Source organism: Scyliorhinus canicula, chromosome 16 (genome assembly GCF_902713615.1).
Source record: "Scyliorhinus canicula chromosome 16, sScyCan1.1, whole genome shotgun sequence".
Classification (NCBI taxonomy): domain Eukaryota; kingdom Metazoa; phylum Chordata; class Chondrichthyes; order Carcharhiniformes; family Scyliorhinidae; genus Scyliorhinus; species Scyliorhinus canicula.
Genome location: NC_052161.1, coordinates 9,259,036 through 9,283,607, shown reverse-complemented (window position 1 = coordinate 9,283,607; position 24,572 = coordinate 9,259,036). Strand labels below are relative to the sequence as shown.

Here is a 24,572-nt window from a genome sequence, read left to right as displayed (position 1 = left end):
AGGTTCAGCAGGCGGTGAAGAAGGGAAATGGTATGTTAGCCTTCATAGTGAGAGGATTTGAGTATAGAATAGGGATGTCTTGCTGCAATTATACAGGGCCTTGGTGAGGACACACCTGGAATATTGTGTGCAGTTTTGGTCTCCTTATCTGAGGAAGGATGTACTTGCTCTGGAGGGAGTGTAGCAAAGATTTACAGGAGTGATTCCAGGGATGGCGGGACTGTCATATGAGGAGAGAAGGGCCGAATGGCCTCCTCCTGCTCCTGTTATGTGTCCTAGATAGCAATCAAGAGCTGACACCACTTGGTGACTCTTCTGCATGATCTCATCCTAGGTTAGGATTGTATTCGCTGGAGTTCAGAAGAATGAGAGGGCATCTCGTAGAGATTTATAAAATTCTAACAGGACTAGACAGGGTTGATGCAGGAAGGATGTTCCCAATGGTGGGGGAGCCCAGAATCAGGGAGTCACAGGCTGAGGATACGGGGTAGAACATTTCGGACAGAGATGAGGAGATATTTTGTCACCCGGAGAGTGGTCGGCCTGTGGAATTTGTTATCACAGGAGGTAGCTGAGGTCAGAACATTGCATGTATTCGAGAAACAGCTAAATATAGCACTTGGGGCGAAGGGGATCGAAGGATAGGGGGGAAAAGCGGGATTAGGCTATTGAGTTGGATGATCAGCCATGATCATCATCATAATAATAATCTTTATTATTGTCACGAGTAGGCTTACATTAACACTGCAATGAAGTTACTGTGAAAAGCTCCTAGTCTCCACACTCCGGCACCTGTTCAGGTACACAGAGGGAGAATTCAGAATATCCAGTTCACCTAACAGCACGTCTTTCGGGACTTGTGGGAGGAAACCGGATCATCCGGAGGAAACCCACGCAGACACGGGGAGAACGTGCAGGCTCCGCACGGACAGTGACCCAAGCGGGAATCGAACCCGAGACCCTGGCGCCGTGAAGCAACAGGGCTACCCGCTGTGCTACCGTGCTGCATAATGAATGGCGGAGCAGGCTTGATGGGCTGAATGACCTCCTCCTGCTCCCATTTCCTGTTTCTGTGATAAATACATTCAGTGGCTGGAAAGAGAAAATGCTGGAAAATCTCAGCAAGTCTGGCAGCATCTGGAGGGAGAGAAAATAGCTAACGTTTCGAGTCCGATGACTCTTTGTTAAAGGTCTTGTCATTGGACTCGAAACGTTAGTTCCTTTCGCTCCCTAAAGATGCAGCCAGACCTGCTGCGATTTTCCAGCGTTTTCTCTTTCATTTGCGATTCCAGCATCCGCAGTAATTTGCTTACATTCAGTGGCTTGGCCTCCACAGTCTGAGACTGTGACCCCTTATTCTAGAACCCTCCCGACCAGAGGGCAGCAGTATCCCTGCTCCCTTGTCTGTCCAACCCTGCTAGAATGTTATACTTTTCAATGAGATCCCCTCTACTTCTATATTCCAGAAAATACAGGCCCAGTCGACCCAATCTCTCCTCACACAACAACCGTGTCATCCCAGGAATCAGTCTGCACTCCCTCTGTGGGAAGTGTATCCTTTCTTGGATAAGGAGACCAACACTACATACAATACACCAGGTGTGGTCTCACCAGTGCCTTGTACAGTAAGACAAAGAACAAAGAAAATTACAGCACAGGAACAGGCCCTTCGGCCCTCCCAGCCTGCGCCGATCCAGATCCTTTATCTAAACCTGTCTCCTATTTTCCAAGGTCTACTTCCCTCTGTTCCCCGCCCGTTCATATATCTGTCTAGATGCATCTTAAATGATGCTATCGCGCCCACCTCTACCACCTCCGCTGGCAAAGCGTTCCAGGCACCCACCACCCTCTGCGTAAAAAACTTTCCACGCACATCTCCCTTAAACTTTCCCCCTCTCACGTTGAAATCATGACCCCTTGTAATTGACACCCCCAATCCTGGAAAAAGCTTGTTGCTATCCACCCTGTCCATACCTCTCATAATTTTGTAGACCTCAGTCAGGTCCCCCCACAACCTCCGTCTTTCCAACAAAAACAAGCCTTGCTCCTGTACTCAAGTCCTCTTGCAATGAAAGCCAACGTAATATTTGCCTTCCTAACTGTTTGTTGTACCTGCACGCTTGCTTTCAATGAACCCTGTCTAAAGTTCTGTGCACCTTGGCAGTGCTAGGTTGGCACCCAGGTGGCACTGCCAGGGTGTCAGACTCACACTGCCAGGGTGCCACCCTGCATTCGATTGTGCGAGGCCTGCCGAGCTGGGTCGATCTCGGAAGTGGGATCTCTCGGCATCCACAGGTCACGCTGTGCCGCGCCACGATGGTGTTCCGGCGCAAAGCAGCCAATAGACCGTGCCCCAAATGTTTCACTTCAAACATCACACTCTGCCAGAGGTGTAAAATAAATGTTGCAAAAAGAAGAATGTCCTTTAATTCTGCAGCTGTTGATTATTCACTTCAGTCACTGTTTTACCTCAGAAGAGAAACAGGGTATTGGACAAGCGATGCGTCTCTGTCTACCATTTACAATCTAACAGGAAGCAGCAGAAAGAGCTCTGTCCAGGGTTTAAAATTGCTTGGCCCTTGTCTACACTCTGAACTACTGAGAACATTGGAATTTCTCGATCTATGCCATTAAGATTAATTCATCTCTACGTGCCTTCTTCCATTGTGGGAGTTTTGCTTCTGGAAAGATGGATCAGATTGCAGAAGTTAGCATCATTGGACTGTTGATTCCGGACTCATGTAAAACCATAACACTTTTATTTTTATTGTGGTCTTGCTGTGTATCCATTTCCTTCCCTTACCCCTATTTTATTGGATGAGTGCAAAAGGGGAGGATGTTGCAAAACACCTGTGTGCGTGTGTGTGAGTGTGTGTATAAAATAAATCACCCCTCTTATTTTGCCTTATCACTGGTTTGCTATTGGGTTATTCATGGAGGATTAGAGCACTCCAAACTGAGGAGCTGGGGGGGAGAAATCGAGGCTGTTGTTATGGGCCAGGGTTTAGAGAACCCCAAAGTGTATCATGGAGTTCACCTGACCCACAACTTTTACTAGATTGTGGTATGGGGAGCACACAGCCCACTCCACAGGTGTGGTACAGCAGAAATGGAAAAGTATTTTTTAAAGCAAAACAATGTTTATTCTATGAGCTCAAGTTAACCTTTTTAAAAAATACAGTGAACATCTTAGCAACTATGAATTCAAATACAACCCCCAAAGACTACAACACTAAGTAATCCTTAATAACTTCCCAAACAACATCCAGAAGACAGAAGAAACACCTTTTTAACAGAAGCACATCAGGTTTACATTCACTACTGAGAACATTTATAATTCTGAATTCACCAAATGATCAAGAGATAGTCTTTTCATGGCAGAGAGAACAGCAGTACCCCTGCTCTGTCTGGCTTCAGCTCCAACACTGAAAATGAAACTAAAACACACCCTGCAGCAAACGGCCTAAAGTGAAAGTAAAAAGCTGACAGACAGCCCAGCTGCACCTACACTCTGACATCACTGCAGTAATATGAGCAGCCAAACATTTCTTAAAGCGACATTCTCATGACACTGTATAAATTATCCCCTTCCTGATCACAATAGTGTAGCGAACAGCACTTGTTTAGTCTACACGTGTTGGCTTTTAAGCACGGGTCCTGATTAGTCAGTATTTAAAAGAAGCGTGTAATTATGCCAACACTCACCTTTAAATACTCACGTTTCTCTCACTTGCAAGCAATTACTAGGTGTTCAGTAGGGAGAATTTAGACTGCAGACAGGATCACAGGTATTAAACCTCAGCAATTTAAAAAGTAATCTTTTTAATCTGCTTGTCAATTTTGAGGCTCTTTTCTCTCCCAACCCCTCCAACCTTCCCTCCCAGAATGTGTCTATTGAAGCTACTGCTGGGTCCACAGATGCCTGCCGAGTGGCTCTTTCTGGTGCGAGAATATGGGTTTATTCATCACACGATGTTTCCTCAACAATTTGGTTCACACACCTAGAGGGAGCTGGGTAACAGTGAGGAATTGGAGTATTAATTGGGTGTTCCTCTCATTTCAGTGCCCAATTATAATGTCCCTTCAGTGGAACACCAACCTTTTGAAGCAAATATGATACAATAAGACTAAAAGAGCATATACATAGACTGGCCCATGATTTCTGGGATGTCTGTCTGAAAGAACTTAGCTCAGTTCCATATATATTATTACAATATAATAATCTTTATTGTCACAAGTAGGCTGACATTAACACTGCAATGAAGTTACTGTGAAAATCCCCTGGTCGCCACATTCTGGCGCCTGTTTGGGTACACTGAGGGAGAATTCAGAATGTCCAATTCGCCTAACAAGCACGCCTTTCGAGACTTGTGGGAGGAAACCGGAGCACCCGGAGGAAACCCACGCAGACACGGGGTGAACGTGCAGACTCCGCACAGACAGGGACCCAAGCCAGGAATCGAACCTGGGACTCTGGAGCTGTGAAGCAACAGTGCCTCCCAGTGCGCTACCATGTACTGCCCTGCTCTTGCCCGATAACCCCATCAATATTTCCTCAGGGCGCGCAGTGGTTAGCACTGCTGCCTCGCGGCGCCGAGGACCCGGGTTCGATCCCAGGCCCGGGTCACTGTCCGTGTGGAGTTTGCACATTCTCCCCGTGTCTGCGTGGGTCTCATCCCCACAATTTAGGGGCCTCACGGTAGCATGGTGGTTAGCATCAATGCTTCACAGCTCCAGGGTCCCAGGTTCGATTCCCGGCTGGGTCACTGTCTGTGTGGAGTCTGCATGTCCTCCCCGTGTGTGCGTAGGTTTCCTCCGGGTGCTCCGGTGCTCCGGTTTCCTCCCACAGTCCAAAGATGTGCGGGTTAGGTGGATTGGCCATGCTAAATTGCCCGTAGTGTAAGGTTAATGGGGGGATTGTTGGGTTACGGGTATACGGGTTACGTGGGTTTAAGTAGGGTGATCATTGCTCGGCACAACATCGAGGGCCGAAGGGCCTGTTCTGTGCTGTACTGTTCTATGTTCTATGTTCTATAATCCAGAAATGTGCTGGGTAGGTGGATTGGCGATGCCAAAATGCCTCCTAATTGGGGAAAAAAGAAGAATTTGGGTGCTCTAAATGTATTAAGTAAATAAATAAACATTTCCTTTTTCAGTAGTTATTGAATTTCCTTTTGCAAGTTACAACTGGATTTGTTTCCAACCCTTCCCTTCGGTCTGCCAATGTGACCCCAAGCTTCCAGCTGTCTGCCATTTTAAAACTCACCCCCGACTCTCACCCTGACCGCCCCCTATCCTCCGCCTCCAGCACTGCTCCACTGAAGCTCAAGTTAAGCTTGAGGAACAGCACCTCATCTTCCAATGAGATACTTGGCAGCCATGGGCTGGTTTAGCACTGTGGGCTAAACAGCTGGCTTGTAATGCAGAACAAGGGTTCAATTCCCGTACCGGCCTCCCCGGACGGGCGCCGGAATGTGGTGACTAGGGGGCTTTTCACAGTAACTTCATTGAAGCCTACTCGCCACAATAAGTGATTATTATTATTATTATTATTATTATTATTATTATAGTCTCAACGCTTGAGTTCAACAATTTCAGGTCATGAAATTTCTTTTGGACAACAGCAGTTGGTGACAACACATTCAAATACTTTTTCAAATACTATGCACACATTTATTTGTATTTAATGCTGATATCAAGGCAGCATTTGACTGGTTATTGCATCAAGGAGTCCTCGCAAAACTGGAGTCAGTAAGAATCAGGGGTAAAGCTCTCCACTGGTTGGAGTCATACTTGGCACAAAGGAAGATGGTTGTGTTTTGTGAAGGTTAATCATCTCACCTCCAGGATATCACTGCAGGAGTTCCTCAGGGTAGTGTCCTCGGACCAACCATCTTCAGCTGCTTCATCAATGACCCATCATAATGATACCATGATAACCCATCAATGATACCATCATAAGGTCAGAAGTGTTGATGTTCGCTGATGACTGCACAATGTTCAGCACTATCAGGACTCTGCAGATACTGCAGCAGTTCAAATGCAGCAAGACAGGGACAATACCCAGACTTGGGCTGAAAAATGTCATGTCACATTTGCTCAACACTAGTGCCAGGCAATGACCATCTCCAATAAGAAGGGATCTAACCATCTCCCCTTGAAATCCAATGGCATTACCATCACTGAATACCCCACTATCAACTCTTTAGGCTTACCATTGACCAGCAACTGGACTAGCCATATAAGTTATGTGGCTACCAGAGCAGGTCAAAGGCGAGGAATCCTGCTGTGAGTAACTCACCTTCCAGCCAAGCCTGTCCACTATCTACAAGACACAAGTCAGGAGTGTAATGGAATGCTCTCCACTTGCCTGGATGAGTGCAGCTCAAGAAGCTCGACACCATCCAGGACAAAACAGCCCGCTTGATTGCTCCTCCTTCCACAAACATTCAATCCCTGCACCAATGATGAACAGTGGCAGCCGTGTGTAACTTCGACAACAACATTGCAGGAAGTCGAGGCTCCTTCGTCAACACCTTCCAAACCTACGACCAATTCCATCTAGAAGGACAAGGGCAGCAGATACCTGGGAACCCCACCACCTGGAGGTTCCCCTCCAAGTCGCTCACCATTCTGACTTGGAAATATATCGGCCGCTCCTTCGCTGTTGCTGGGTCAAAATCCTGGATGCAGGGACTGCAGCGGTTCAAGAAGCCAGCTCGCCGCCACCTTCTCAAGGGTAACTAAGGATGGGCAATAAATGCTGGCCTAATCAGCGACGCCCACATCCCGTAAATAAATTTAAAAAAAGATTCAGTTCCTTTTCTGAAAGTTCCTATTGAATCTGCTCCCACCACCTCTTCATTCGCTGATTCCAGTTCACAACTCACTGCACAATTTTGTTTTCTTCTTGGTGTCTCTGGTGGTTTTGCCGATCAATTTAAATCCGTCTCTTGTGGTAACTGATCCTGGTGCCACTGAAAACAGTTGCTCCGTATTTATGCTATCAAAATCCTTCAAGGTTCTGTACACCTCCATTAAACCTTCCCTGAAGACTCTCTGCTCAGAGGAGAATGACCCCAGTTTATCTAAATGTGTTTTCAAGTCTAAATTTCATATTGGTATGTTAGTTATATTGTTAAGATATGCAGGCGGAGGGCATTGTTTGATTAAGTACCTAGAGCACCGAGAAAAGGAGCTGCTGAGTCACAGGGCCGGTAGGTCGAATGTGTAGTCATCTGTATATGCAGCACGGTAGCATAGTGGTTAGCACAATTGCTTCACAGCTCCAGGGTCCCAGGTTCGATTCCCGCCTTGGGTCACTGTCTGTGTGGAGTCTGTACGTTCTCCCCGTGTGTGCGTGGGTTTCCTCCGGGTGCTCCGGTTTCCTCCCACAGTCCAAAGATGTGCGGGTTAGGTGGATTTGCCATGCTAAATTGCCCCTTAGTGTCCAGAATCGCCCTTAGTGTTGGGTGGGTTACTGGGTGATGGGGATAGGGTGGAGGTATGTTCTTGGGTAGGGTGCTCTTTCAAAGAGCCAGTGCAGACTCGATGGGCTGAATGGCCTCCTTCTACACTGTAAATTCTATGATTCATATCTGAAGGTGTGTAAAGGGTTAACATCTACAAGTAAGTGCTAGATAACCACAAGATGGCAGCACCAGATAGATGTATACAAGGTAAACTCAGAGAGAATTCCTGCCTCTTCGTGTTAGGAGTGACGACTGAACAGAGTTAGAGAGAGATAGCTTAGTGTGTAGGTGCAGTTAATCATCGTTTTATATATTTTATTTTTAATCTTATTTAACTAATCTACAGTTATAGTTATAGAAGAGTCAACAAACGCAGTTAATTTATAATCGTTACTCAATAAAGAGTATTTGCTTTATTTGAAGACTTTGAGTGTTACTGAACATCAAGCATATGACCATTCTGGCAGTAAGCAAATGATATTACTAATTGTAATATAACAGGATGTAGGCACATATGGTGCTGCATTCTGTAAATAAACCCATTATTAAGAACAGTGTTTGTGTCTAGTTTCATATTTCAAGAACTGGCTTGGGATTTAAAAAAATTAATTTTCATGAGATGTGGGCGTCGCTGGCTCTGCCAGCATTTGTTGCCCATCCCTAATTGCCCTTGAGGAGGTGGTGGTGCAGTCTTGAGTTAGAACATAGAACATAGAACAGTACAGCACAGAACAGGCCCTTCGGCCCTCGATGTTGTGCCGAGCAATGATCACCCTACTTAAACCCACGTAACCCGTAACCCAATATTCGGGCAAGAGACCAGAAGCTTATTTCGTCAAAGAGGTAGGTTTTAAGGAGGGTTTTTAATGAGGACAGAATGGAGGGGAGGTTTAGGGAGGGAATATCAGAGCTTCGGGACCAGGCAGCTGAAGGCATGGCCACCCAATGGCGGAGCTTTTAAAATTGGGGGTGCTGGAGAGTTCAGAGTTGGATGAGCGCAGATATCTCGGAGGGTCCTCGGGATGGAGGTGGTTATGGAAAGAGGGAGTGGGAGAAGCTATGGAGGAGTTTGCACAGCTGGATGACCATTTTAAGACCCAGGCGTTGCTTAAACGGTAACCAGTGCGGGTCAGCAAGCACAAGGGTGATGGGTAAATGAGACTTGGTGCAAGTTAGGACAAGGGCAGCAGAGTTTGGGTTGACTTCCAGTTTAGAATGTGGGGGGGACTGTTGGAATGTTCAAGTCTGCAGGTGACAAAAGTATTATTGAGGACGAAGAAGGAAGAGGTAGTGAAGACAACTGGGGGTTTGAGAAGGATATCACCCTTATTGTTGCAGTTCTGGCTCAGATCAGCTAACCAAGCGAAGGACCATGGAAGAGATTCCAGTTGTCCCAGTCTCTGAGACGCAACTGTTCAATGGGTGAGGTCAGTGTGGTGATATGCATCACTGTAAATACAGACGGGGTTAATGTAAATACAGTTTGACTAAGTAAACACTAGAGGGAGCACCAGAGACGTCATGACATGCAGACATACAGCTAATGAACACATAGAATAGGACACAACCAATGGGCAGCCAAGACACCCAGTAGTGACACTACCACAAGGGGGCATTACTAAACCCATATATAAGGACAGGGCACACATGTTCTGTCTCTTTCCACAGGCGACACTTAGAGAGTAGGACAGGGGCAGATCAGAAGCATCACACTCACCACGTGGCTTAGAGCAGACTGGTTAGTTAGACTGAGTTACTATAGCAAGATTAGCAGGAGAGTCGAACTCATAGAGAACTGTGCTAATGGTTCAATAAATCACATTGAACTTACTTCAACGTCTGGAGTATCTTTTGGTCAAAGCTGCATCGAGTTGCAGCCTGTGTTGTCCCAGAGTATATCACACAACAGTCAGGTTCCACATCTTTCATTTCTGCTATTCAAAGTAATGGGGATGTTGCAAGCGATTTCTAACACTCAGGAATTAGTCTGTGTTTGGGTTAGATTATGGTAAACAAGCATCATCAATGGGATACATGTTCAAAGGCATGACTCATATATGGAAAAACCAACCTCTTCCCTCATTGTCGGTCCTGTTACAGCAGAATGATTTTTTTTTTCTAGAAACTTTGTCGGTTAAAAGATTGACAAGTGAGATTTTGCAGATTGTGTTTCATTGCACTGTGCAAGAGGTAGTGGGAAATATATATATATGTTTTTAAAAACTAGTATTTACTCAAAATGTTCCTGCATCGCTAAGCACTTTGAAGTGAAACAGCAGTTTTGTGCAGGCGAGTGTGGCAGCCATTTTGTGCATGGCAAGACTCCGCAATTCAGATGAGTGACCAGTTCATCTGTATTTGGTGCCGGTGGTTGAGGGAGGAGTGTTGCCTTGTCCAATTATCTTGTCATTATATTTCCCCCCCCTCAGGCTGCCTTGTGCATCGTTGTGGATTGGAAATGTTACTGTTCACGTCAAAGAGAAGCAGCTTAAAGATCTGTTTAGAATGTAAGTATCAAACGTGCCCAGTATTTGCATTTGTCAAACTGCATTGATTTTACTGTCATTACCTGGAGCAAGGCATTCAAACATCCATCTCCTTTTGGAGACCATGGGCTGGATTCTCCGTTGTCGGGATTCTCCATTTTGCTGGCAACCCGGGGGTTTCCCGACAGTGTGGGGCTGCCTCACAATGGGAACCCCATTGACTGGCCAGGGAAATGGAGCATCCCGCCCGTGTGCTGAACCAGAAATCTGTCGCAGTGGGATGGAGAATCCAGCCCCATGTGCGTCCACCCGTTGTGGACTCTGCGTATTTAACGATGTGATGGGACATCCTGTGTCGTTACTCCCCAATCAGAAATGATATTAAGCACAACTCCAGATCCCGCGACAAATCCCAATGTCCTCCAAAGCCATTTTGGAATGTTTTGGACTAAAGTTGTTGCAATGAGCAAGTGAGTGCCGAAGAACTAAGTGGTAAGAGTATAGTTTTGGATGAAAGTGGCTCTCTTGGCCCCATATTCACACAAACTTCCATAGTACCCAACCCTACCTGAGCATCGGGTGTTTTCCCCCCCCAAATGAATCCATTCCCGTACCAGCCTCCCCGAACAGGTGATTTTCATTTCATTGTCTTGACCACTTATTCTTTTAGCTCCCAAGTCTGGGTCCAAATGTATATCCAACGAATGGGTTTACAGTCTCTCTACGCTGACCCCAATCTCAGTGAAATATGTTGGGGAAATTGTAATAATAATCGTTTATTGTCATAAGTAGGCTTCAATTAAGTTAATGTGAAAAGCCCCTAGTCGCCACATTCCGGCGCCTGTTCGGGGAGGCCGGTACGGGAATTGAACACGTGCTGCTGGCCTTGTTCTGCATTACAGGCCAGCTGTTCAGCTCACTGTGCTAAACCAGCCCCTTGCAAGCTACTTTCCAAGTGAATGCATCTTCACAATGCAAAACCTTTAACACTTTCCCTTTGGAATATTTACAAGGACAAGAGGAAAGGCTAACTCTCTTTTAGTGTCAGCGCAGAACCAAAAAGGAAAGAAAGAGTTGCATTTCAGTAGCGCCTTTCACAATCTCGGGGAATGCCAACGTATTTTGAAGCCAACGAGGTGTAGTGACTGCTGTAGAAAACGTGGCAGCCAATTTGCACACAGCAAGATTCCCCCCGAACAGTGGGGAGGGGGTGGGTCACCTTTGGTGAGACTGGAAGATCCCACTGCCGGGAAAGGGCCAAAAAGTCGCGGCCTTGGTATCTGGGGCACGCGTTTCATTGGAAGTGCTTATTCTGGGTACCTGCAGTACCTCTTAGTCCCCTAGGTGGCAGTCTGATGTGTAATGTTAAAGCTGCCACATGGTGTAGCACAAAAGGCAGGTTGAGTATATTATTTTGAGATTGTCTAATCTGGCTGCCTGGTTTCCAAAATTCATTCAGAATTCTTTCTGAAAATGTTTTTAAGTTGTCATTGCAATCTCTCTGTTACTGACATTTAAACCGTCCAAAAATAAGGGTTTAAACACATTAAAAAAATATATATAATTACATCATGCGCAGTGGTATAATTACATTCTAAATTAAATTGTCTCTCAAGGCCTTCATTAAAGTCTTTACTTGAAAGTCTCAGTTTCTCCCTAAAGCCTAAGTGTACGTGGACCTGATCTCTTTAACTTGGGCTGATTTTATGTTAATCCTGTGGATGGGAGTGTGGAGGGAGTGGCTGGGAGGGTTCGCCAGCGAGCTGAATGACAGGATTGCAGGGATCGGGGAGGAGGCAAATTTGATCAGTTAGTTTGAAGGAAAACATATAGGGCTGGATTATCCGTTCCTGAGGCTACATGCTGGCGCGAATGGAGAGTCCGCAGGAAGTTTCCGACAGGAAAATCGCCGCAGATCCCTCACTGATCCCGGTACCAGTGAGAGGAACAGCCGCGGATTGCACCGGAAACGGCCGGAGAATGGCCAGGTCCCGGGCCACGCATGCGCAGGGCTGACAACCTGCACCAGCCGCGCCGTGCTAGAACCCTAACTCGCCAACCGCAACCCCACAACCCACGCCCTGGCCATCCCCCACCAGTCCCCCCCCCCCCCCAGCGATAGCTGAAGCCCCCCCCCCCCCCCCCCGGCCAGCGGCACAGATCCCGGATGAGTGTGGCGGTGCTAGACACTGTCCACAGCCGGCACGCCAGGTTCCCGACCGCTGGGACCACACTGTGCCGTCGGGAACCCGACCCATTGGGGGCAGAACATCATGGGTTAGCCGGCCGATGAGGCGCCAACGGCCTTGCAACTGCGCGCGGAGCGCATCACGATGATGCCGGTTGGGAGGGGCCGGACCATGGCGGACCGGCATCAAACCGGCGCCAGCCCCCAATCCGCTGTCGGAATTGATTCTCCCCCCCCCCCCCCGATCGCCGATCACAATTTCAGTGTCGGGAACGGAGAATCCAGCTGATAGTTTCTGTGTGGAGGTGGTGGGAAGCGGCGGAATGGTGGAACGGTTCCAGGGGTTTACAAGGCCATGGTAACGAGGGGACATAAGGCAAACTAAGAGTCATTAGGAGAGGAGTAGGTGAGAAAGGAGTTGAGTGCCAAACTTTCTCTACCAAGATTCATGAGAGCAAAGTAGAAAGGACAGAGAGATGCAAAAAGAGAAGTTCACACGGGCAAAACTCAGACACGGAACATGACGACAGAGGAGAAGCAGAGAGAAAAACAACACCGTGTCAGTGTAAGGGAGTGGTCATATCCTGTGTGTGAGATGTCACAGGCCAAACAGCAGAATAAGCAGAAATCAATATTTATTAATTATGAATAAACTTTTCCGCAGATTGATTTTTAAAAAGTTACAGGACTGTCACACTCTGCAGTTTTTCTTTCTCATTAGTGATGTTGGATGCGATTAATTTCTCACCTTGGGCATTGGTGTTCATCTCTCTGGTCAGGGGACCTGCCTTTCTTCTCTGCTCAAACAATACTTCTGACTTCAGAAGAGCCTTTCTACTGGTCCGGGGTGATAGTTCGCTCGCCTAATTCACAGCGAGGCCAAATAGCTGTGGTTCAGTGGGCCACGCTCTCGCCTCTGAGTCAGACGGTTCAAGTCCCACTCCAGGGATTCCAGCACACAAATCAGGGTTGGCACTCCAGTGTAGCCGCGAGGAAGCGCCACACTGTCGGAAGGGCTGCCTTGACGATTACAGAGTCTGCTCTCTCTCAGCTGGACGTAAAAGATCTCCCGTGGCAGTATTTTGAAGAACGGCAAGGATAACATCACCAGCGTCCTGGCAATTATTTAATCCTCAATCGGCATCACCCAAAAAAAAAAACCAGATGATCTGCCCATTGCTGTTTATGGGATCTTGCTGTGCGCAGACTGGCTGCTGGGCTTCCTGCATTACACCCAGTGACTACACTTCAAAATAAAAATGACTTAATTGGCTGTAAGGTCCTTTGTGACGTACTGAGTGGGGAAGGTGCTATATGAATGCAAAGCTTTTTCTTCTTTCACTCAGAGAATGCCTTGAATCTGATTTCAAAAAGCAGCAGCACTATAAAGATTTCTGGGGCGGGGAAATGTCTTGCCGAATAATTTTCGCCACGATTAGCAAACCCTGGTCTTATTTTGTTGTATTTGCACTTTTGCTATCCTTACCACTAACAATGCATTGTCGTATCCTTCCCCTTAAAAATGCAATCTGTACAGCGACAGCAAAACTATTCCCTCTGCGCACTCGCTACACCGGTATTATAAAACTGTCCTTTATAAAAGGCATTTACAAGACAGTCACCACACATCGAGAGACTTTCTCATTGTGCTTCAGAAACTCGCCTATGTCAGTTCTCTGGATAATGATACCAGCACGGAAATATGCTGCCTGAAATAGGGTAAGGTAAATTAAATATTGACATTGTATAATTTAATGTTTTAAGGGGTATGAGAGTCAGACTGGTTCTGTCGAGACGCTTTGCTCACGGAGTCTTTGAAATAGTAATTTAAATCATATGCTGCTATTTAGTTAAAGGGGACGTGATAGATGTATGCCATGTCTCGGGAACAAAAACTGCTTTTAAAGTTGCTCAGTGCCTGTGTTAATGCTGCCTGCACCCAAAAGATTAACAAGCAAAATGTTGTCTCACTTGACAGTCACGTTAAATCCAAGATTTGCTATTGGCAGCCTGATGCTCACTGCCTGGGAAGCAGCTGCATTAGTGGTAGCACAGAACCCAACATAAAAACAGCGACGTTCCATATTATGATGAGTGAAAGGTTCTCCATTTAAAGTGTGTTCACGGTTGGTTGCGTAGTGTCAGCTCGTTTACACTTGTGAATAGCTATTGGCTGGAGTGCTTAGCTTCGGTGTTGAGATTTAGGTTGCATGCACATGCTTGTTTTCAAATCACTCCATGGAGTCAGCCACCCCTCCCTAACTCTACAGCTACCTCCGGTTCCACAACTCGGTGCTCCTTCGATGCTGGCCTCTTGAGCATCCCGCATCTCCTTCACTCCATCAAAGGCAGTCATGCCATTAGCTGCCGCTCTTGTCCTCTTTTATGAAGACTGTGTCCACAGTCGGGCGGAAGCCGGGCTGCTGGTTGGCGGCGGGGGGAGGTGGGTTTCCGCGGGGGCTGGGAGGACTGGTGGGGGTGGCCAGGGGTCGAGTCCGTGTTTTACAGCGCGGCCGCTGCAGGTCGTCGGCGTGCGCATGCGGGTCCACGGATCCGGCCATTCTCCGGCCGTTTATTTCGTGGAGGCCGGAGGTTTTACGCGCCGTGGCTTCTCACCCCTCACCGTTCACAGGATCGGTGAGGGGGCACCACTGTTTTTTGTCAACGTCGCCACAGATCCCCCGCACTTAGCCTCAGAAAGGAAGAATCTGGCTCCCAAGCTTTGAATCACCTCTTTATGTGTTTCAGTGTTAAACGTTTTATTAATGTTTCAGTGAAGTCTTTGCGATTAGTTTCTATCCTAATCCTTTCATGATTTTGAGCAACATTGGCTAGGCCAGCATTTATTGTCCATCCCCAATTGCCCAATTGAGGAGGGGATTGTGAGCTGCTTTCTTGAACAGCAGCAGTCCGTGCGGTGTAGATGCTGATAGGGAGGGAATTCCTGGATTTTGACCCAGTGACAGTAAAGGAACAAGGATATATTTCCAAGTCAGGATGGTCTGTTGCTTGGTGATGACGTTCCCACGTGTCTGCTCCAGGTGATCGAGATCGCTGGACTTGGAAGGTGCTACCTAAGGAGCCTTGGCGAATTGCTGCAGTGCATCTTGTAGGCAGTACACGCGGCAGCTACTGTGCATCAGTGGTGGAGGGAGTGAATGTTTTTCTTAAAGACAATTTTATTGAGATATTTTTAACAAATAAAACAATGACATTGTATAGTACTGTACAAAAGGAAAAGCAAGTAACGCATAGTACAAACCACAACTCCGTTCTCGCAAGGAGGGAGTGAATGTTTTACTCTGTTAAAGGTGCCCTATGAAGGCAAGTTGTGTGAACCATATTCAATCTGAAACATCCAACACCGCTATATACTAACACTGCCAGGAAACAAGCCTTACCAGGCTATACGCCTTTATTCCTGAAAATGCGACTTTTCAACTTCCAACCAACTGGAAATTTTGGAATTTGAACTGAGACAGAGAAAGCTCCTTAAAAACAGACGGCCACGTTCCAAGTTGAAGGTGAGAAATAAACAAATCGCCCTCCGGCGAAAGTGGAGAGAGAGACAATCCAGACACCTATTGAAACTCGTAACTGTCTTAAGGAAGAGACACGAAAAGTGAAAGGCACTGGATATTGAAACAATGGCTGCCACCGAGAAAATGTCAAGCAAATACACAATGGGTGAAGTATTGCAAGGCAAGGTTTTATTCATTAGATAACGGTGTCAAAAAATCTTCAGTAGAGGAAACAAGCTTGAGGGCTTCTCTCTCTCCCTCTCTTGGAATAGGACTGCTGCCCAGTTTGAGAAGCCAACTCCACCAGATATCTACCAGCAAGCCGACACCTCGCAATAGTTGCAATATCTTCTACATCTGACTGCTTCCATAAAACCAGCTAACCCAAATTGGTCACAGCATTTGAAATCTAAGCCTCAAGGACAATTACACACTTCATTGTTTTTTCTTTCCACCCTTTTATTGGACTCTAACTCCCCTCGGTGTGTGCGCGCACCGCATGAAGGACTGCACGAGGACCGAATGCTTGATGCTGTGTTTCATTATTTTTCTTTCATTTAGTAGTTAATACATTTGCTCTTTTCTTTAGCTCAGCAAAACCTTGTTTGATGGCATTTTAAATGCTCAGAACTGAAATAGTTAAATGCGTTCTGATTTGGAAAAGGCGTGTACTTTAAAAAGTAACTCAATCCTCTGCTTAACCCTTCGTTGGGATCAACCAAGGAGATCGACTAGAGGGGACCCCTCACTTGCAGGAGTCCAGCTCTGACTTGGCAGAATAGTTAAAAAAATATATATATTTTTATTCTCCTCCTTTTTCACATTTTCTGCCAAATTTCCACCCACCAACAACAAACAATAATCAGTAATGAATATGTCAATCCCCATATCAATAACAACGATCCCATCCCCCCACCAAACCCTAAACATTAGCCCGCATGTTCACATAAACAAATGACAAAAAGGAATCAGGAATCTCCCATAGTCCCCATTAACACACACAGCCCCCCTCCCCCCAATCCGCCCACCCATCCCCCCCAACTAATGTTCGATGTTATCCAGTTCTCAAAAGTGCATAATGAGTAATGCCCATGAATTGTAGAACCCCTCCATCCTTCCCCTCAGTTCAAACTTAACTTTCTCCTTCAGGCAATCAATGAATCGAAGGCTACAACATCTGCCTCCGCACCCGTTTCCAACCCCGGCTGGTCCGACACCCCGAATATGGCCTCCTGAGGGCCCGGGTTCAGTTTCACATGCACCACTTTAGAGATTACCCTAAAAACCTCCTTCCAGTACTCCCCTAGCTTTGGACAAGACCAAAAAGTATGAACGTGATTTGTGGGCCCCGCCCCGCAATGTTCACACACATCTTCTACCCCCTCAAAGAGCCGGTTCATCCTCGCCCTTGTGAGATGTGCTCTGTATACCACCTTCAGCTGTATCAGCCCCAACCTCACACACAAGGTGGAGGCGTTCAATCTCCGGAGCACCTCACACCCAGAACCCCTCCTCCATATCCTCTCCCAACTCTTCCTCCCACTTTGCCTCGATCCCTTCCAGCGGCGCCTTCTCCTCCTCCAAAATAGCCCCGCAAACCGCCGATACTACCCCCTTCTCCAGTCCCCCTGTCATCAGCACCTGCTCCAGCAATGTGGAAGCTCTGTATCTCCTTTCTGGCAAAATCTCGAAACTGCATGTATCTAAACATTTGATGTGGCAGAATAGTTAACAAGATGCTGAACCTCTCTGCAACCTTTGCCTCATCTCCCTGTTATCCAGCAGATCCAGAGGCACTGCCACGATTGGTTCAGACCCATTGCAGCTTGTTGCAGTGACTGACTGTCTGCCATCCCAGTAGGATGCAGCAGCCCACCACAGCACGCTCCAAATAGACTTCAGACATTCAGACACTTGCAACAGAAAATAAATTCTCTAAAATGATCTCACCTGTAATTTAGGCTTCTGGCCCTTCAAGAAAATTCTATAGATGTACCATAGAAAGCATCTTATTTGGCTGCATCACAGCCTGGTATGGCAACTGCTCGGCCCAAGACCGTAAGAAACTACAGAGAGTCGTGAACACAGCGCGGTCCATCACACAAACCCGCCTCCCATCCATTGACTCTGCTTACAACTCCCGCTGCCTTGGGAAACATAACCAAAGACTCCTCCCACCCGGGTTATTCTCTCTTCCAACCTCTCCCATCAGGCAGGAGATACGAAAAACTGAGAGCACGCACTAATAGATTCAAAACCAGCTTCTTCCCCCTGTTACCAGACTCCTGAATGACCCTCTTATGGACAGAACTGATCTTATGGACAGAACTGATCTTTTCACGGTAGCATGGTGGTTAGCATCAATGCTTCACAGCTCCAGGGTCCCAGGTTCGATTCCCGGCTGGGTCACTGTCTGTGTGGAGTCTGCACGTCCTCCCCGTGTGTGCGTGGGTTTCCTCCGGGTGCTCCGGTTTCCTCCCACAGTCCAAAGATGTGCGGGTTAGGTGGATTGGCCATGCTAAATTGCCCGTAGTGTAAGGTTAATGGGGGGGTTGTTGGGTTATGGGTATACGGGTTACGTGGGTTTAAGTAGGGTGATCATTGCTCGGCACAACATCGAGGGCCGAAGGGCCTGTTCTGTGCTGTACTGTTCTATGTTCTATGTTCTATCTTCTCTACAGTTGTAACATTATATACTATATACTTGCCCGCTGTCAATATTTACGTATTTTTATTATGTATCCTCATGTATTTATCATATGTTCTATGTTTCATGTATGGACTGATGGGCCTGGACTGCACGCAGAACAATAATTTTCACTGTACCTCGATACGCGTGACAATAAATCTAAATGTAAAATCTAATCCTGCACTAATGTAGGGCCCAACTTGCAGTGGAACACAGAGCAATCTACGAAGCTGTGTGGGGTCCATATTTGGTACCTTGGCACCATATCATCCATTGGGTGGTGTGACATCAGGAAAGTGTCAATTCAAGCTCTTCTGGCACAGGCTACGTGTGTGTCCTTCCCACAGCACCGTGCGGGAAGTGACAGGCGGCCCAGCACGCCGCACAAATGCGGCGCGAAGCGAGGGAATTTCATGCCTAAAGAATTTTCAGAGTTCTCCCTACAGTCACAGTCTGCTACGTTTGCCAAAGTTCAATTGTTTGTTCTTGTACTCTACCCTACTCTCTTTGAAGGGCACAGTGCCGAATACATTACACAGCTGAAAATGCACGGTGTTTGCTGAGAAGCGTTCTGTCCGGATTAGGATTCAATTGGCTGCCAACAAACAGCCAGTTTTCTTTTTGCAAACCGTTTTCATCTCTCGGCGATTCAACTTGAACAGAACTGTGCTCCTGGCAGTAACGTCCTCCAGAAGTGCCTCTGCATGAGTAAGCACCCTTAATGTCTCAGTGGTACATGGACTGTCTGTTGGGAAGATCCACGTAAACACCAGATAACAGTACCTTCTATTTTGTCTAGTCAAAATGCAGACTTCTGTCTAGAAATAGAAAGGGTGTGGCTCGTGGTAAATAATAACAATGATGCAAGTCAGGATCTGGAACGTCATTTAGCTTTTAGATCCAGCTCAGTAGACCGGCTGAAGGGGAGAACTGGAATCTACTTATTTAGAAGATTTCATTTGCAGGGAGACATATTACAAACATGCACCTCCAAAACCCAAAAAGCCTAGTTTCAGTGTGCACCTCTATATAGGAACTCGAGTGAATCCCCAGATACTGCCCACCACCTGAGTTCAATTAAACACTCGATTAATTTACAATTAACCATGTGCAAAACCTCTGGGTTGTGCCTTGTAAACCCAGCGCCACCTTCAAAGAGCTGGCAGAAGGCTTGATTCCAGCTTCCCACTGACCAGTCAGCTTCATTCCAACCTGTAATGGAAAGTCCCCAGGTTTAATTCCTGAATTGAGGCACTGGTCTGAATGTGACTGTGAATATAATGAAGGAGGAGGGGGGGAGGGGGGGGTTGGGGGAACGTGGGGGGGAGTTTATAAGTGACACAAATATAGGGGATGGGAACAATTAGCCAGGTTTCTGATTCAATACGTCACTCCTAGAACACCAAGTGTTAAAGCATTAAAGAGGGTGATTTAAACTTTGGCCAATAGTATGAGGGTATCAAGTGACATAGAGCAAAAGCAAGTAAATGAAGTTGAGGTGTACAGTAGCTGTGATCTAATAGGCAGAGCAAGTTCAAGCGACTTGCAACCCTATATGAGTAAAGTAAAATGATGACTTTGTAATGAGAGATAGGCTAATTCTAGTGTTTACATAGCATTCCCAGTAATGATTGTTTCTTTTGCTGTAATGACTATCCTTTAGTATAAAATGACATTGTTTAGCAATATGAACAAAGAGGGAAAGTTCAGTGATGTCAAGCAAGTGATCTCACCGTGGAGTTCACTAAATGGTTCCAGCTGGGCTTTCATAGTTTAGCACTAGCTGAACTAATGCGGTAGATTAATGCCTGCTAATTACTGCTCAGGTATCTGCGATTACAGCAGCAAGCTCTACCCTCTCTGACAGGTCCAGTTACAAACATGCAGATGTCTCGAATGTTCTTCGATGTGCGTCAAAATTATTGATCCAGATGTGTCAGATTTGTATCAGTTGCATTTCCTTGTTCCCAGTCGGCACCCTTTGATCGTATAACCTCTGGATTAAAGGTCATTCCCAGATTTGACATTAAAGGCCGTTGTAACGGCATCAAGTGGATAATGCTGTAACAATTAACAGAATACAGGATTTCAGAATAGAATGCACAACTCAGGATTAAATAGCGAATCTGGCGAATAGGACCACAGCTGTATCACATGAAGCGTTTGGGCGGCATGGTGGCACAGTGCTGCCGCGCAGTGCCAAGGGCCCGGGTTCAATTCCAGCCTCAGGTGACTGTTCGTGTGGAGTTTGCGTCTTCTCCCCGTGTGTGCGTGGGTTTCCTCCGGGTGCTCCGGTTTCCTCCCACAGCCCAACGGTGTGCAGGTTAGGCGGATTGGCCATGATCAATGCGGGGTCACGGGGATAGGGTGGGGGAGTGGGCCGAGGTAGAGTGCTCTTTCCGGAGCATCGGTACATACTAGATGGGCCGAATGGCCTCTCAATAGGGTGCATTCAGCACAGATTCACTAGATTATTGCCATGCAGAGGAATTGCAAATATAATGGAAAACATGAAAAATTCAAGCTGCTTTTGTCGGAAAAGAGGCGATTAAAAGAAATATTTGCAGTGTATAAATATCAGACTGTTGTTGATTTGATGGATGTGGTTAGAATTACAAAGGATGGGCAGCACGGTGGCGCAGTGGGTTAGCCCTGCAGCCTCATGGCGCCGAGGTCCCAGGTTCAATCCTGGCTCTGGGTCACTGTCCATGTGGAATTTGTACATTCTCCCTGTGTTTGCGTGGGTTTCGCCCCCACATTTGGGGGGCGTAATTTGGTGGATTAGCCATGCTAAAATTGCCCCTTAATTGGAAAAAAATAATTGAGTACTCTAAATTTAATTTTAAAAAAAAAGAATTACGAAGGATGAGAGAGAGCAGAGAGAAACTGTTTCCTGTGGCCGAGGGACCGAGCAAAAGGAGATCTGAGATTAAATGCTAAAAGATTTCGGGCAATGAGCAGAAGAGATTGTTTTATGCACAGGGCTGTGAGGATATGGAACGTACTTGGTTTTGGTGCTCCCAGAGACTGAGGTACATGGGGAGTGGGTGGGAATGCTTGCTTGAGGCTGAAGATCAGCCAGGAATGTATAGAAGGTTTGAAGGGCCGAGTGGTCTACTCCTGATATTTATCGTGTTCTTAGTGTGGTATCACCAGAGGCTGCGTGCTGGAAGGACGATACTTTTCTCAGAAGATTCTCCAGTTTCTTGACTGAGTTACTCTTAACCAAGATGGCCACAGGAGGTCAACCCGGATGTCACATGGCAGATTGACGGGAAACCCCTATCAGGAACGAGTGTGACGAGAATCGGCTGTGTAGCCTTGCTAGACTATATAAGCTGGGCACTGACTCCTGCTAGGGAGGGAAACCAACTTGGTGAACGCAAGGAAGCGCCTTGGAGAGTGAAGAACTTGTGTGCATACTGGGTGTTTCTGGCTGATCTCAATATTGACCAAAACCCTGATTTGGATTGAACATGGCCTGTATGAGGACCCGTACTGTTAATCTGGTTTGCTATTATAGATCGTGTTCAGTCTTTTTTCCGCTGGGAAACAGATTTGCCGCCCATGTTTAAATAAATAATAAATAATCTTTTAGTGTCACAAGTAGGCTTACTGGAATGAAGTTACTGTGATAGTCGCCACATTCCGGCACCTTTCCGGGTACCCGAGGGAGAATTCAGAATTCGCAGCAGGTACGGGAATTGAACCCGCGCTGCTGGCCTTGTCTGCATCACAAACCAGCTGTCTAGCCCACTGAGCTAAACCAGCCCTGTATAAATAGGGATACACTGTGTGTGACGTTAGTCTCAAAGGAGAGCGAGGTGTTCATTTCTTTCTTTTCTGTTCTGCTGAGTATGTGAAGACCTTTAAATAAATAAATGTTCAGTGTTCGGTATTTGGACAACTGTGTGAGCTATTGAACTGAGTGACCTCCACCCCGCCTATCACCATCACCATCGCATTATTTATTGATGACATATGGGGAAGGAGTGATGGAGGCAGAAACCGCATCAACATTTAAGAATAGTTGAGGTAGGTGTTTGCAGGAAAAGAGATGAAAGGGATACGGGAACATGGTATTGGGACTATTGTTAATGTAGAGAATAAGCACCAGGGCAGAGTGTATGAGTTGGACGCCTCGTTTACATGTTGCAATTTTATGTGGAGAAAGTAGGGACTTTGGGATCATTGTCATTAGAGCAGTGAAGGTTAAGGTGAAACTCGACTGATGTGTTCAAATTCATGAAGGGTTTAGGTGCAATCTGGAGAAACTGGTTCCACCGTCGGGTGGTCAAGTGATTAGGGAAACGGATTTAATTGGTCAAAAAAAAGGTTGTGGTGTCCTTTGTGGTTCTAATCCAAGGATAGATTGCATAGTGTTCACAAAAACCACAAATAGGTTTTATATTGAACAAAGCTAAAGATTTATTTACACTAAATTGGATACGACACTTACTCCTAGATAACAAACAGTTGATAATAAATATACAATCTACACTAACCTACTCCTAATCTCTACACTAATACAATAACTATGATTTGCTCTCACTCACACTATCTTTCCTACAGTCTGGCTTCTAGCTTTCTCCTCAACCTCTCACCCACCAGGCTTTGCATCGGTGCCTTATATAATTCTACATCTAGCTCCCTCTAGTGGTTGATTTGTCCATACCATTAACCCTTACAGTTCTGTACATTTATCATAATGTCACACAGGTAAGATTTTTCTCTTCAAGCAGCGCGTTGCTATGATTTGAAAGGCTTGTGTGAGCAGATTTAATAGTAACTTTCAAAAATGTATCATATTTAAAAAGAAAAAAAGCAAGGAGTGGGACTAATTGGATTGATCTTTCAAAGTGTTCACACAGGCATGGTGAGCAGAAGGGCCTCCTTTGCTGGAGGAATCCGATGTAATTCCTTCAGCCACTCTGTGTGGTAGCCACTATCCAAAACATTTTGCTTTGATGCATCTCTGCACTTTGTCAAAGGCTGTGCCGTACCTCGCAACACATTTCATGGTCTGCAGTACCGGTTTTCTCTCCGTTTCAATATGCCCACTTCGCAACAGCGATGAGAGTTCAAAATAAATCAGATACGCGGGAAGAACTTGGTGATGATTAGGAGATCTTGATCAGGAAACATATCGATTCCAGGGCCTGAATTTACGGCGTGACAGAGAGGGCCTCCGACTTATCCACAATGGTGCTGGAGGCCCGGATTTGGAAGTGTCGCCCCTGAGCTAAGTTCCCAGGGGGGGTGGGGGCACAGGGGCAGTTGTATTTTGCACATCCATGGTACATGGAGGTAATGTTACGATACCCTGGGCCAATGCGCGGTCAATTCCAGCCCCACAGACCCCGGAATCCCAACACCCGTGAATTAACCAATAATTTGCAGAAAAATCCTGAAATCGTTGGCCCTTTGCTGCCCAATAATTTACAGTCACCAGGCTGGTCAGTTGAAACACAGTTACTGTTTATTTATAACAGAAAATATGGGGTAATTACAATGGAATAACGGCAAGCGAACCTACTATCCCCTTAATTATCCCACACACACACAAGACAAACAAACACAGAAGGTTGGAAAGGGGTAAAAATAAGAAGGATTAACATAAAGAGGTCCTTGCTTTTGATGGTAATTCTTTGCAACATGCTTTCATGCCAGCACATTGATTGATCAACGGCACCGGTGTGATATTCTTCTCACACAAACATTCATTCAGTATTCACAGGCAGTAGGGTTTCTTCTGGAGAGGCGCCTTAGCCTTTACTAAACAGGGCCTTCAACTCAAAAGGTCCAGTTTTGAATCTTCTTTGCTCAAGATTCTTTGACTCGCATCAAACCCAGTTTCCAGCCCGACTTTTAATCTCAGTCCTTTTTAGTTTCAATGAAATGACATCCACCCTTACTGGGGGTGAGAGAAGAGTCCTTACGCTGGATTTGGAGAGAGATCCCATCGTGTCGGGGAGAGAAAATCAGAGGTGCCTCTTCCGGCTTCAGAACAGAAAGCAAAACTAAAAACCACCCAGCCTTACGGCACTTGAGAAACATTCCAGAGAAATCAGAACCAGTTGCCACTGGTTACTGGCAAAGCCCAGCATTTCCAGCCAGTTCATTGACTGCCAGCCAAGTCAGTTAAACTGAGTCATCATTGATCTCTCCTGCCTGAGTTAAAGGCAACGGCTGTGTGTAAGATGCTTTGCCTTAAAG

The 24,572-nt window shown here is 46.3% G+C and overlaps 1 protein-coding gene across 2 annotated transcripts in view; it reads left to right on the top strand.

Moving 5' to 3' along the window:
- zgc:123010 (uncharacterized protein LOC641500 homolog) overlaps nt 1–24,572 on the top strand; it is a 165,314-nt gene that overhangs the window by 129,962 nt on the left and 10,780 nt on the right. For both annotated transcript variants that reach the window (XM_038822347.1, XM_038822346.1), the window contains exon 13: nt 9,902–9,979. In XM_038822347.1, the coding sequence (XP_038678275.1) occupies nt 9,902–9,979 (78 nt within the window). The remainder of the gene's footprint in view (nt 1–9,901; nt 9,980–24,572) is intronic.